The sequence below is a fragment of the Ascidiella aspersa genome, chromosome 1 (assembly GCF_963924565.1).
Source record: "Ascidiella aspersa chromosome 1, kaAscAspe10.2, whole genome shotgun sequence".
NCBI classification, from domain to species: Eukaryota; Metazoa; Chordata; class Ascidiacea; order Phlebobranchia; family Ascidiidae; genus Ascidiella; species Ascidiella aspersa.
This window is the reverse complement of record NC_139447.1, coordinates 4,427,819-4,442,279: the sequence shown is the minus strand read 5'-3', so window position 1 is coordinate 4,442,279 and position 14,461 is coordinate 4,427,819. Positions and strand designations below refer to the sequence as shown.

The window sequence follows — 14,461 nt, the reverse complement described above, 5'->3', positions numbered from 1 at the left end:
TTAATACACCTGCTGATTTTTCAAATACACCTTTTAAACCTGCTGAATTAACCCCAGGAAACCTTTCAGCAATTTGTTCAGAACTTAGTTTCTCATAAATATGGCCATTACTTTGCAATATGTCACAAGTTTTCTCTATTCCATCATTGTCAGTAATCAAAAGCAATCCACAATTTCTACAAAAACATTTAAAAAACAACAAAACAAAAATAAAACACACATATTTAAATAAATTAAAAGTGATATTGCTCTGTTGCATGCAGGTCATTAATCATAGACCTATGATGTGCATCATTATTAAAAATCATTTGTATTTCGGTTTTATATTGACAAATAATATATTATCGATTTTTGTCGTTATTCAAAAGAAATTTCAAAGAACTATTTTCACCAATTCAATTAGGCATCCCTAAATACTATTCCTCTTTTAGTTATCAAAATAATTTAAAACAATATCACCATGACAATATAACATGCAATAAAACTTTGGCAAGAAAAACATACAAAAAATACATGCAGTTTTAAGCAAAACTAAAGTTTTTGATAAAAAAATCTAAATAAAAGAGCATATTCTATTTTTCATGCTATCTAGTTCTATTTCTTATCACATATATCAACAAACATTGTTTAATTAAAATTAAAAAATGTTGCAAGTTTACACCGTTAGAAAAAAAGAATTTACTTGTCAAAAATAAAAAAATATCCAAACATGTAATTGCAAAGTTACATAATATTGAATATTATTCAATTTTAGTGGCATTATTTTTTTACAGTATAAATGCAGCTTTCCAACAAAGCAGGTTCACAAAAAAATACAAAGAAGTCAATACAATGTTTGGCTATTAATGTTGGCCCTACCCGTGCTGACCTATTGCTACACTTAAAATTAATGCCCTGTGCTCTAACGTTCTTAAATCTGTATAGTCATGGTTTGGTCTAAAACTGTAAAAACATATGACTCCTTCATTTCTATTTACTGTTTCATAAATAATTTCTTCACTCACACACAAAATTCACATATAGCAGTTCCACAATTTGGTTTATTGCAACTTTTTCAGAAAAAATTGTATTAGCAAGTGCCACCGAATATAAAAGATTACAGAAGAATTACACACAGTAAAAAATTAGCCGGAAATTGCATATAACATTGGGAAGTGGGAGACACTTTTTTACAGATTTACAATTTTGGCTTTCTAACAAATCTAGACATTGCAAAGTGATGAATAGGATATGCAGGTTCTTGATTGAGGGCCATATTTCCAAGAATTTGGCCAACAACAGGTGACAACTTAAATCCATGTCCTACATAAAAAACAGGGATACAGAAATATGTTAATAGCTAAGTGACTTGAACGAACAGTCTCAGATATAAACAATGTGATGTCATCGTTGACAATAATAGGCTGACATATCTACAATGGAAATCTAACATTTAAAGACAAAAATAGAGCATGTACCTGAAAATCCTGTTCCAACTATAATGTTTTTATACGTTGGAAGTCTGTCCAGAATAAAATCCTTATCTGGTGATTCCTGTAAAGCGGAACACAAATTACATATACCTTATATATGCATAATATGTTCTTAAAAAATTAGTATTTAGCTTTATAAAATATATATATTTAGCCTACAGTGTAAATACAGCTTTCAACCAGAGCAGGTTCAGGATGTAGGTTTGGTAGGTGTGTTTGAACTTGTGAAGCCAGCATTTTGTCATTTTTCTTTTCATCCTGTTGGGTTTCTGGGCTAGCAGCATCTCGTCTGTCAGGATCCATTGTCACGCCAAAATGGCAGCAAAACTGTTTACAAATTAGCATAAAAAAGGCTCAGAGTTGACATAAGTGAGGTGTAAAAAGTTTGTGATAGGCGATACAAGTTTTTCAAAACATCTACAGACAACAAAGCAGTTTTACATATTAAACAGTTTATTGGGTCTGGATGTTTAAGATGCATTTATAAGGAAAAAAACATTTTCATTGAGTTGGATTACAAACTATTGGACCATTTTATCTGGGTTCATTAACAAACCTTCATTAAATCTGGATATTCCATTACTGGTGTGGAATAAAAGTGTTCTTGTACACCCTTTACATTTTTCACTAATATAGTTGTTGGAAAATGATTGTCAACATGAAACAGACTCGGATTCTTGCACTTCCAAAATACAACTTTAACTTTTTTAGGCTGTAAAAACATGTCATTATTATCACCACATCTCAGCAACAAAACTCAAAGGAAATACTTACCGTTACAGGCAAAACCGTCTGTAATGGCTTTAAAAGCTTGTTAATCCAAGACCCACAGGTTAAGACAATGGATGAACTTGTATATTTCCCTTTATTAGTAATCACCTCAATTAAAGTATCATTTATAGGAAAAATATTTTCAACCTTTTCAGAGTCACGGAAGTCACCCCCAGATGACAAAAATGACTTCTGTACAACAATAAATATCAATTGTTTTTGAAGTTGTGTAAAAATTCTGACTGGTGATAAGCCCGGGGGTTCTTAAACTATTTTTACCGCAGACCCCTAAAATTTTTTTTGCATGCATTGACCATAGGCTAGAAATTTTCAGAGATGACATCACAATACAAATAGACTTCTGAAATCTGCTGATTTCGGTCAAAAAACGTGAAAGTGTAATGGAGTCTACATTCAGCACAAAACCCTTTTCTTTTTAATTTGACTCTTATTTTTTTTAATTTATTAGTTCCTAAATATACACTAATATTTCACTTAGGCGTTCCTGGACCCGCTAAGACTAGTTCACGGAACCCGAAGGAGCCAAGGACCCCTGTTTAAGAACCCCTGTTTTAACCAAACATATTGCAACTTACAAACCTGCAATGCTTTTAGGCAAAGGCTTGCCTTTAATACACCTGCTGATTTGTCAAGCACACCATCTAAACCTGCTGAATTAACCCCAGGAAACCTTTTAGCAATTTGTTCAGAACTTAGTTTCTCATGAATATGGCCATTACTTTGTAATATGTCACAAGTTTTCGCTATTTCATCATTGTCAGCAATCAAAAGCAATCCACAATTTCTACAAAAACATTAAAAAAAGAAACACAAAACAAAATAAAACACAAATATTTTAAAGAAATTAAAAGTCATATTGTTGTGTTGCATGCAGGTCATATGTGCAAAATTTTTAAAAGACCATTGTATTTCTGAATCGAATAAAAATGCACATAAATTCTTTACAAAGTGAAAAAACAAACTATAAGTCAGCTTTTTAAAATTGTCGTTCAGTTTTTGTGAAATTTGTCATTCAATTTTATCAAAAAATGTAGTTTTGATTTATATAATAATTATATAGTACAGTTACATTTTAACTGTACTATATCTTCATTAGAGCAAAATATGCTATGTACGCTAGAAGAATTAACCACCGAGGCCTCTCTGATTTGGACAAATGTATTGAACAGAATTGGCTCTCTTTTTACGCTTGTGATTTGCAATTGCCTATTTCCTTTTTCAAAAACTGGGCCTACATTTTTCTAATTTGGTATTTTTATATTTGTTTGTCTTTTTGAAATGACAAAAATATCAACGGAGTATTTTCATGAGTTTTGCATTAACCCGAAAACTGACTGATTTGTGTTCGACCCGTAGTCAGTAAAGCATCAAAAACGTGTGATTGACGACGCCAAGACACTAATGCAGTGCATTAAACAACAATAGGTTATTTAAATCAATGTATTTTTAACAGGTCAAAATTTTGTCAAAAGAAATTATTTTTAGGTCAAAATTTGTCAAATTTTTAATTTTTGAAGTCAAAAAATAATCGCCCTACTAATAATATATCATCGATTTGTGTTTCTTATTCAAAAGAAATTTCAATAAAACTATTTTCACAAATTCGATTAGGCTTTTTCTAAATACTCCTTTTTTAGTTGTCAAAATAATTTAAAACAATATCACCATGACAATATAACATGCAATAAAAGTAACAAAACTGCATACAGTCTTAAGGAAAAATCAAGTTTGTGATAAAAATATCTAAATAAAACAGTGTTCTATGTTTCATGGTATATAGTTCTATTTCTTATCACATATATTGACAAACATGGTTTATTTGAAATTAAAAAATGGTGCAAGTTTACTAAAAAAAAAATGGTGCAAGTTTACGAATAAAATTTCTCAAACATGTGACCAATTATTTTTAAAAGACGTCCAAACAAATTTCAAATAAAAAAATATAATTACACAAAAAGCTTTTGATGTGTGGAGTTCTCCAGTTGCCCCCATTGTCTAAAGCATTCTCCCATCATTGCAGTGTGGTGTGCAGTTGGGTAGGCATATCGCGTGATTCGCGAATCTCCATGTGAACTTCCTCTGCTGTGTGGCCAGGGAAACTGAAGAGCAACAATTTATTTTTTTGTAAATCAGTCATAGACTAACACAGGGTTTCTCAACCGTGAACCCTGACCTCTATGTGGGGCCACCGGCATGCATGCTGAGGTTTCGGTGGGGGGCCACAGGATAAACTCTTTAGCTAGGTATTAAAAATACCTTGACTGAATCCAATGACAATCTTCGACTAACTAACCTAAAAAAAAATCTTGAAAACCTGTTAAACACAATGCTAGGCAACCACTGGACTAACATGTATTGCAATTTTGAGATGTGTGATGTGGAATTTGTTTACCTGCTCCAGAAGCAAAACTTTCTTCTTTTGTTCAACCAAGTACTTGGCCGTCCATAATCCCTGAACACCAGCTCCACAAACAATTACATCATAGTCCGTCATTGTAAACTACTTAAATACTACAAAACGTTTATTCTAAACAATCTAGAAAGAACAAGGTTTAGTACGAAACAAAGCTAAAAAAAAAAGTTAAACTTCAAGAGGCAAGAGAGGGCATCGAAAAAATAGATTCACGAATAACGTTACCGTAAGCATGATTTTAGTAAGCACATAGTTCATTAAAAATTGCGACCAAATAATTGCACTAATATACTCAATTTGTCATGAAATAGCTTGTATTTATGATTAACTGCATAGAACATGGCATAAACAGGATATACAAATTGGCAGCTGTTTGGCAATAGTTGAAAGTCAAGCAGCAGTGAGGTTTAAAAAGGTATAAGCTAAGTAGAGCTTTGGCTTAGTTTAGAACAGGGGTTCTCAATTTTTTTTAGCTGCGCACCCATTTGATATATCTGTATGTTTCACATATGCCATAAAAGATGATAGCACACTATTTAGTTTTCCTTGCCACTGCATTGCATTTGCTTTGCAAAATGAGCAGATTTAAAACCACCATCAAGAACATGGTTCATAAAAGCAATACACTGACAAGAACAAACCAAACTACAAAGCAATACTCAACAAATAAACCTAAACGCAAAGAAATAAAAGACATGTTATGATGATGAAAGACAAAACAATTTTAGATTCACACTTTTTGGCTGGAAATAAATCTAGAAATAGCAAAGTGATATAAAGGATGAGTAGGTTTCCTTTGCAATGCAAGATCACCAAGAATTTGACCAACCACTGGGGAAAATTTGAATCCAACTCCTAAAAGAACAAAAAAAGAGTAAAATTGCTTGGCGAATCGTGTTATTGACTTAAAAATTTAGGATTATTGTTGAATGAACAATGTTACCTGAAAATCCAGCACCAATTACAACATTTTCATGGAGAGGGTGGTGGTCAAGAATAAAATCTTCATCTGGTGTCATCTGAAAAACCAAAATGCTAAACTAATTTGAAAAACAAGGATTTAAAAAATAGAGTTTTGGTGGGCATTGCGTTACTCTCGTAGGCTGCCCCATTTATAGTTAGGTTAAAAACAAATGTCTAATAAATGACTTTCTATGAAACAAATGTTAAGATTTAATTAATTACTTTACAATTTTCATACGGTTTCCAAAGAAATGTTATGCATCACAAAGTCACATGTTCAATTTTAGTAGCATTATTTTTTACAGTATAAATGCAGCTTTCCACCAAAGCAGGTTCCTGGTGTAGGTTTGGAAGGTGGTTTTCAACCATTGACAAAAGTTTTTTGTCATTTTCAATTTCCAAATCTTTCTTTTCTTGACTTAAGTTTTCAATGTTATCTGGATCATCTATTGGAACTCCAAAATGACAAGTAAACTAAAAGCAATTTAAACAATTTATTTTTCTTTTACAAATGTCATAGAAATGGGTTTCATTTGTGTATATCAGTATTTACACATATTTTAGAAGCTCAAGTACTAATTAATATTTCATAAAGTATAATTATCCAGTAAAATCAAACAATATTTTTTTATGTTATATGGTAGAATACAATATGATAATAGAACACGTTTTCAAATGAATTTAATTTACATGATTAATATTACCTCCATTAAATCTGATTGTTCCATCACAGGTTTGGAATAAAATATTCGCTGAACATCATCAATAATTTTCAGAAATACAACAGCAGGAAAGTTTTGACTAATATGGTACAAACAAGGATTCTCACATTTCCAATGAACTTTTTTAATTTTTTGAGGCTGTTAAGACACATTAAACATAAATGCAAAATAAAGCAAATTTGTATTGTTACTACTAACCTCTAATGACCAGAGGTTTTCAAGGGGCTTTAATAGTTTGGTAATCCAGGCGCCACAAGTCAAGACAATTGATGTACAAGTATATTTTCTTTTGTCAGTCATCACTTCAACAAAGTTGCCACCGAGTGGATGGACAACTTTTACTTTTTCCGAGTCGTGAAAAACTCCCCCGGATGACTCAAAAGCTTTCTGGAATAAAAGCCAATTATTTTTGTATTTTTGCAGTAAATTTGTTTCCATAAATACCTTGTAGTGAAATATGACACAACCATAAATTTGTGACACACAAATCAAAATTAACAATTACCAATATACCGTTTTAAAACATTTTAAAATTGACCTATATAAATATAGTGCATAATTGTGTTTAAACTATAATTCACATATTTATTTTTTTAACAATGCAATATTTGCAATCTTAAAGACAAATGAAGGAAACCTAATAACAGGTTATTTAAAAGATTTGCCTTGATATTCAAATACCTTTAAAACCTGAAGACAGACACTGGCCTTTAAAATTCCAGCAGATTTATCCAGGACGGCTGTTAAATCATTTAAATTTATTCCAGGAATTTTGTCAGAAATTTGGTTAGCATTTAGATTTTCATAGCTGTAACCATGTTTCTTCATTATATCAGAATAAATCTTTACTTGTTGGGAATCTGAAACTAGCAGCAATCCGCAGTTTCTTAATAAAAAATAACAAAACAAAAAAACGTTTATAAAAAAATCACTTTGTAATTACAGCAGTGCATTTCTTAGTTTGTAAACAACTAGTGTACGGAATATAGTTGACTATTCTATTAATCAGCAATTAAACTTTGCTAATAATGAAGTTTTGTTTATTGCCCAGTGCAAACTTCTCTTTAATAAAGCTACAACTACTTAAAATTTACTTACAGAAAGAGTTTCTGATTAGAAGATTTTTCCAATTCCGCCCATATTGGAAATGATTCTTTCATAAGAGCAGTGTGATGTGGCATGTGATGGGCATAGCGAACTATTCTTGAATCACCGTGTGAGCTTCCTTTTTTATGGGGCCAGGAAAACTAAATAAAGTAAATAGTTGAAAAAATGTATTAACTGTTTTAAAATTTATTGCCATTTCGGAATTTGAACACAAACTATTTGAGCTCATATAAGCTTGTGCGTCCTTTTATAGATCAATTAAAAACAAACATAACAAGTAAAGCCTGTTGCCAAAAAACTACCTATCAATGTTGTATTACTGGAGTTATTTATGGACGACTTGCCTATTAATGTTGCACATATATACAAATTTGCTATACTTAAAGTGCTGTTATAAATAAAATAATAAAAAACTGAAATCAAGCTTACCTGCTCAAGTAATAAAACTTTCTTCTTTTGTTCTGCCAAATATTTTGCAGTCCACAGACCTTCTATACCAGCACCACAAACTATCACATCATAATGTGCCATTATAAGATAATTATTATTTCAAAGAACAACAACAACAACTACTAGACCACCCTAACCTAATTAAAATTAATAAAATTAAAGATTTGTTGTCTAATACATAGTTTCACTTGAAAAATAAAACAAAACGAAAAACATATTCATTTACATTGAGTGGAAAAAAGAAGACAATAGTTTATTAAAATTGATTAGAGAACCAATTATTGACAGTGGATTTCAGGCACCGTTGGTGTAATGTAAAGTAGAAAAAATATTACAAAGCTGATGAAACATTTTTAAATCGAGAAAGGCGAAAGTGGTGTATGGGGAATGCTGGCTTTTTGTTCATGACCAAATCAGCAAGAATCTTTCCAACAACAGGAGAAATTTTAAAACCGTGCCCTAAAACAGAATAAAATAATTAGATTAAATGTTAATTGAAAGCAAAAACATAAGCTAAAAACTGACTTAAAAACTATCTCTGTGGAAAACTCTTTCTTTAATGCTAAAGAATATTGTACAAGCACTACAACATACCTGAAAATCCTGCTCCTATTATGACATTTGAATATTTTGGATGATGATCCAAAATGAAATCCTCATCTGGCGTTAACTTAAAACAAAAAGGGTCACATTGGTAAAATGACTTTATGAAGCTTATTAAATTTGTGTAACATTCAACTTTAATGTATATTAAAAAATTGTTAAAAAAGCAATAAATTTCCTAAATTACAAGTTTTATGAAAACTTTATTATGTTATTTTATTGTTTCTTGATTGCCACGTAAGTGTTTAACTGTAAATACAACTTTATAAAATTCCACCTCAAATAAACCATGTTTTTCAAACAATTTAAAATTGTCTACAACAAAAATATTTCATAATATCTTACCGTTTGAACACATGTCTCCACTAGTGCTGGATATGGTAATAAACTCGGAAAATGTTTTTTGACCATTGAAGTCCGTATTTCGGTTTTCTTTTCAATGGATGTATTTGGTTCAACAACTTGAATTTGTCTATAATCTGGGTCTACCACTTCTCGAAAATGACAACACACCTGTATTTAAAATTTACACAAGATAGCTTAACAAAAATACATTTTACATTACATCACAAAAGAAAACCCATACACAATAAATTTTTTCAATTCATTTTTTGACCAATGTCTAGGATACCAAGAAACAAATCAATAGCCTGTGATGGAATTTACTTCAAGAATAAAACAGTCAAACACAGTTATGTGCTACATGATCTGCAATAAGGTGCTTTATGAATCTGCATATACGTATGATCTAATTTTACTAAGTTTGCACGATAGGACTAAATAGGTAATTTAAACTCGCTCATTTTTTTAATTTTAGATATAAATTTTACGTTCTTAAGCCAAGGATTTATCAATACAAAAAATATAACCTTACTTTCATCATGCCAGGGTATTCAATAATTGGAATTGAATACATATGGTAGCCCAATTCACTGTCAATCATAGTAGCAGGAAATTTGGTGGCAGAGTATAAATTTACTGACTCTTTTTGCTTCCAATAAATTGATTCCAGCTTGGTAACCTGTTAACAAAAAGGAAACTGATAATAAATCAGGGCTACATTTTTTTTTAGTTACACATTATAAACTAAAAGTGTACTATTATTTATTCAGTGTCTAAAATTAAAAGCTTTGAATTAAAATCTGTTACAAACTTAAAAGGGTTTAATGCCGCCCCAAAATATACCTTGTAACAGATTTCTTCGCTAGAAAACTAATTATTGCAGAAAAACAATGTACTGTGATGTTCAATCGATTTGAAAATATATTGTTACTACCCAGCGACTGCTTCAAGTAAAACAGATTATTTAAAAAAAAAAACATTGAAAAAAAAAATGTTACTAGATATTAAAAAATGTAAACAATCTTGGTCAATACTAAATCTGCTGGTGCCAATCTCTGCATTATAACATATCATCTTATGCCAAGCCTAATAAAGCTCCTGTGGTTGTCTAAAAATAGATTATTTAGAAAAAGATTAAAAAAATTTAGCCTAAAACAACTTTTCCAAACTAATATAATAAATCTGTTCGGTATATTCAACTGATGCATCATGGAATGGTGTCGAACCTTTGTGGGTAGTTGTACATCTAGCGGTTCAAGTACTTTGTTTATCCAAGGTCCACAGGTAAGGACCACTGCAGCACAACTATAAGTGGCCTTATCAGTGGAAACTAGTACTTCTTTTGCACTGATTGGGTTGATTTTAAGGACTTTTTGAGAATCCTGTAGCTGTCCGCCATTGGAAACAAACACTTCCTGCAAAAATAACCAAAGCATAGAATTACATATTTTAAATATGATTCTAAATTTGTTTATTTGTTGTCACATGAAAGTTCTGAGATTTTTTTTAAAGATTTTAGCCAGATTTTTTTTCTCTCCCAGGTGAAGTCAGGCAACTTACATCATAACACTAGTAGCCTACTTAGAAAAAGATGAAATCGTAATACCACTTACTAGTAAAGACGTCATACATTGTTTGGATTTTAGGGCCCCAGCTGAATATTCAACAACAGCATTACGATTTCCAGGTGACAAACCAGGAAATTGTTTTGAAATCTCCTCTGCCTTTAGGTATTGATGGGAAACATTTAGATCAGTGAGAACTCTTTGCAGCTTCGAAAGATGATCCTCATTGGATATAGATACAAGGCCGCATTCTCTAATAAAATAGGTTGATTTTAATTAAAAATATTCAATCATTTATAATCCAGATAAAAAGACTTTAAATATATGTTGTTTTTAATTGCTATGAAAACCTGATTGGTGGATTCCTATAATGTCAGCATATAATACGAAAACATTTTAACATGCAAGATTCTTGGTGAACTTTATATTTGCTTTGCTAGACAGTAGCTGGCTAGAATGACAATCAGCAATAGTGGAAAACAGATTACAACTATGTTAGCTTAACAAAATATAGCAGTATATAAGCTACAGACAAAGCAACCAACTTTAAATCATGCCAGTCAGTAGACTTTCTTATAAAGGAGAAATCTAGATATTTTGTCATACAAGACTATAAAATTTATATATTCAACATGCGGCAACTGAAGTAGCTATAAAAATATTTATGATTTCTTTACATATAAAGCTCCTTATTAACTTGTTTTTCTAAATTATTCCATTCTTGGAAAGCCTCTGGCATCATTTTGGCATGATGAGGAGTTGTGTAGGAACATCTTGTTATCCTTGACTCCCCAAAAGAACTACCTCGTGTATGCGGCAAGGAAAACTGTGAGGTAATTAATGCAATTTGACAAAATATTGACAATATTACTTAGGAATGTATTTTGGGGAATACCCCTTTAAAAACAACATTTGCAAAAATACGGCGAACAGTTTTTAAAGCTAATAAATGAACAATACGCACCTGCTCCAATAAAAGCACCTTCTTCTTTGCTTTACTTAAATGCAAAGCCGTCCAACAACCCTGAATACCTGCCCCAATTACAATTACGTCGTAAAGCATTGCAACGTATTTGGTTTTTAGTCAAAGAGCCTAGAAATTGTTGTGATTACAGCTTGTCGAAAAATTGCGCACGTGACTGCGGCAATGATCGCGCAAAGCTGCGTCAGCAGATCTCAATGCAAACATAAGCCAGTAATGTCTACGGCTGTGAATCCAAACCGAATTGGTCAAATACCTCACTTTTGTGTTTCCTAAACTTTCATGCTACGGCGTTTTTGAACAGTCAGATAATAGAACAGAAATCATAAATAGCCTACCTGACAGGTAAGCCTGGAAAGCATTAACACGCAATAACCCTTCACAAAAAGATATATCGCTTTCTGTATTCCCGCTCTCTTTATGTTAATATGACCAACTAAAGGTTAAACAATAAACAAACTAAACATGTTGCACATGCCACATCAAAATACTACTATATACCAGTAGCATAAACTAAACATTTTCACGTGTACTGTTTTTAACTACCAGTTTCCGATGCGTTGAACTGCGTGTTTCCGATGCATTTTTAACAACGCAAGGTAATCGTGATGGTAACGTAGGTCAGGTCGTGCTGCCATTAGTAAAACAGATTATTTTTTTGGCAGCGATGAAATGTTATTTCTCAATATCACAAGTGTCATTTTTAAAACAGTTCGGAGTTCGGTTATACTATAGTTTTTACATCACTGTAGTTAAAATCCCAACTCTATGACCGTCAACTACATTTACCAGCGTTTAGTACGTAGGCTACCGATTCAGGCGAAAAAGTTAAAAAAATGAAGCTTTTGCTCGCCAACTGTTTTATCAGTGGCTGTTGATTGACACGCAACTGTTTAAACACTGGAGTCGCACGGCATATTTTTGACACTTTATTACTTTAGTCAGAAGCGGCGAAAGGGAAACGCGACGTGATTAGTTGACTGAATTAGACAGGAAGTTAATTTCACACATAAATCACCATCCAGTGTGAGCTGGGCAACTTTCGGACCTAATTTTATTTGAAACATTTCTCGGCTTAAATATGAAAAACAAGTTGACTACGGTACGCTACATCTTTGGTTCAATAAAAACATGACTAAATATCCAATAACCTAAACTCCTAATTTTACCACGAATAGTGCCGGCCATTCGTATTTAACTTTATTTGTGCAATCTGCGCTTTAAATTACACTGGTCAACAGCAAATATAAACAAAGGTGTAATAGATTCTCAAAACTGTTTCCGGCACTAATTCTGAAACTATCCATATTTTTTACCAACACATCAGGTTTTTAAGATGTTTGCATTTTATTTGTTTCAATATTTTGCTGTATTATTACTTATTATTAATATAGGCGCATTGCGCACCGTAACATTATCCAACATTGATGTGATTCACCCATGCATTCTATTTGGTTTTACTGACATCTTTAAAAAGAATAGTATATGGAGGATCTTTCATCAACGTGTTTTTAATCAGTAATATTGCTATTTATTCATTTTCATAGCTGTATTCGTGCCATATTTGTACCGACTGCTATTCTTTTTCAAAAAGTTTAGGGTACACATTGTAAAAAGCTGGAATTGTGTGCTTGGCTGGCATTTAGTTGATGCTTGCTAACTTTTAAGAAAATGCAATTGCATTCTTTTATGATAAGGATTGATGATCTGCTTAACTTAACTTAACTTATAGATGAGTTATGCACATCACTCAAAATGCATTTTCAGCAGTTTTTTTAATTTGTTCTTTTCAGAATATCATGTAGCAGTTAGTAGCGAACAAAAAGACAATACAAAGGATTCAAAAGGGGAGAAAAATTCAAAACCTCTGATAGAGGTCATATCGTGATGACCTGAGACGTGTGCACAAAAAGTTGTATGTCAGACGTTTTTAAAGGTCGTGTATTATGACTGTGCAATGCTTTCAATGCATTTTCTGAAAATTTAAATTTGACGATATTTTAAAAAATGTGATGCGCTATATTAAGTAAAAAAAAACTAAAAGGCTAAATTCGGAATCAGCACAAAGATACATCTTAAATGAAATACTCACATTCCAGTTCTAAAAAAAGTGAACTTTTGTTGACCAGCGTTATTGTTTTTCCGCCCATTGCACGATTTTATTCTCACAATTTTGCCAGAAAAAAACAATAAAAAAACAAAACAAACGCGAAATTGTTTGTTTGCAAGAAAGGCAGAAAAAATATTCTCCAACCGTGTAATGTGGTTGGCTGAGGTATCAGCAGGGCTGGGTAAGACCGCGTAAACTACCCGAGTCCAGAGTCCGACGTGCGCATGCGCAGTACCCAATTTTAAAACTGTTAAGGCGGCAAAATGTAAGTAGTAAAAGTGTAATAGCAAATAGTGAAATATTTTTAAACCATGTTATGCGGGTGGATTAATTATGACACCAATATGAGTGGATTGCAGAAAACCCACCTTAATTTAGTTGCGTAAATGGGTGAAATACATGCTGTAGAGTCCGAGCTGGACTCGGGACTCGACAAAATCTTACATTTGGCCGGAGTCGGACTCGGACTCGGGTTGTTTTTAACCGACTCCGCAGCCCTGGCTATAAGCCAACCAATGAGTCGATTGTTGTATATCCACACTATTTTAATTATGTAGTATAAATGGACGAGGGTTGTAGACGGACTCGGGATTCAACTTTATTTTCTCGGCCAAAATCGGACTCATTCCAACCCCGAAGCCTTGATGCAAATAATGATAAAAAAGTAAGAGGGATATGTCAAAATAAACAGGTTTTACCATCGTTTATTTTGTTTGTTCAGCGTGTACCGTTATCCCAAATGATGGAACTCTGTTTGGGTTTGCCGGTACTGTAGATCAAAAGATTCAATGGCGGAGCCCTTGCGTTTTTTTACTGATTTTTACGCTCAAATCAATCATATGGGATTTGAATTTATTTTTTATTAATTACTTTTTTAAAATAATTTAGTGTTGGTGTTTTAAGATCGAAATGTTTTGTTTTGCAGACCCAAAACTATACT

At 32.2% G+C, this 14,461-nt stretch overlaps 2 protein-coding genes across 3 annotated transcripts; both read right to left on the bottom strand.

Annotated features, from left to right (window-relative positions):
* Nucleotides 1-849: 849 nt before the first annotated feature.
* LOC146166652 (peroxisomal sarcosine oxidase-like) lies at nucleotides 850-4,797 on the bottom strand. Of its 2 annotated transcripts, none has more exons than XM_083381832.1 (8): nucleotides 4,657-4,797; nucleotides 4,215-4,363; nucleotides 2,844-3,048; nucleotides 2,247-2,435; nucleotides 2,029-2,184; nucleotides 1,632-1,799; nucleotides 1,458-1,533; nucleotides 850-1,302 (listed from the first exon to the last, which is right to left on the bottom strand). In XM_083381832.1, exons 1-8 carry the CDS (start codon nucleotides 4,756-4,758, stop codon nucleotides 1,178-1,180), a joined length of 1,170 nt encoding a protein of 389 aa, XP_083237958.1. In that variant the 5' UTR covers nucleotides 4,759-4,797; the 3' UTR covers nucleotides 850-1,177. The 2 variants fall into 2 exon arrangements, with proteins under 2 accessions (XP_083237958.1, XP_083237966.1); XM_083381840.1 differs by lacking the exon at nucleotides 4,657-4,797 and adding an exon at nucleotides 4,438-4,580.
* A 597-nt stretch (nucleotides 4,798-5,394) lies between these two features.
* On the bottom strand, nucleotides 5,395-11,492 carry LOC146166651 (uncharacterized). The gene is made up of 16 exons (XM_083395268.1): nucleotides 11,394-11,492; nucleotides 11,107-11,255; nucleotides 10,478-10,682; nucleotides 10,091-10,279; nucleotides 9,397-9,543; nucleotides 8,868-9,035; nucleotides 8,514-8,589; nucleotides 8,255-8,378; nucleotides 7,899-8,001; nucleotides 7,461-7,609; nucleotides 7,044-7,248; nucleotides 6,561-6,749; nucleotides 6,345-6,500; nucleotides 5,944-6,114; nucleotides 5,621-5,696; nucleotides 5,395-5,532 (listed from the first exon to the last, which is right to left on the bottom strand). The coding sequence occupies exons 1-16, from the start codon at nucleotides 11,490-11,492 to the stop codon at nucleotides 5,408-5,410; spliced, it is 2,331 nt and encodes a 776-aa protein (XP_083251394.1). The 3' UTR covers nucleotides 5,395-5,407.
* Between the last annotated feature and the right edge of the window lie 2,969 nt (nucleotides 11,493-14,461).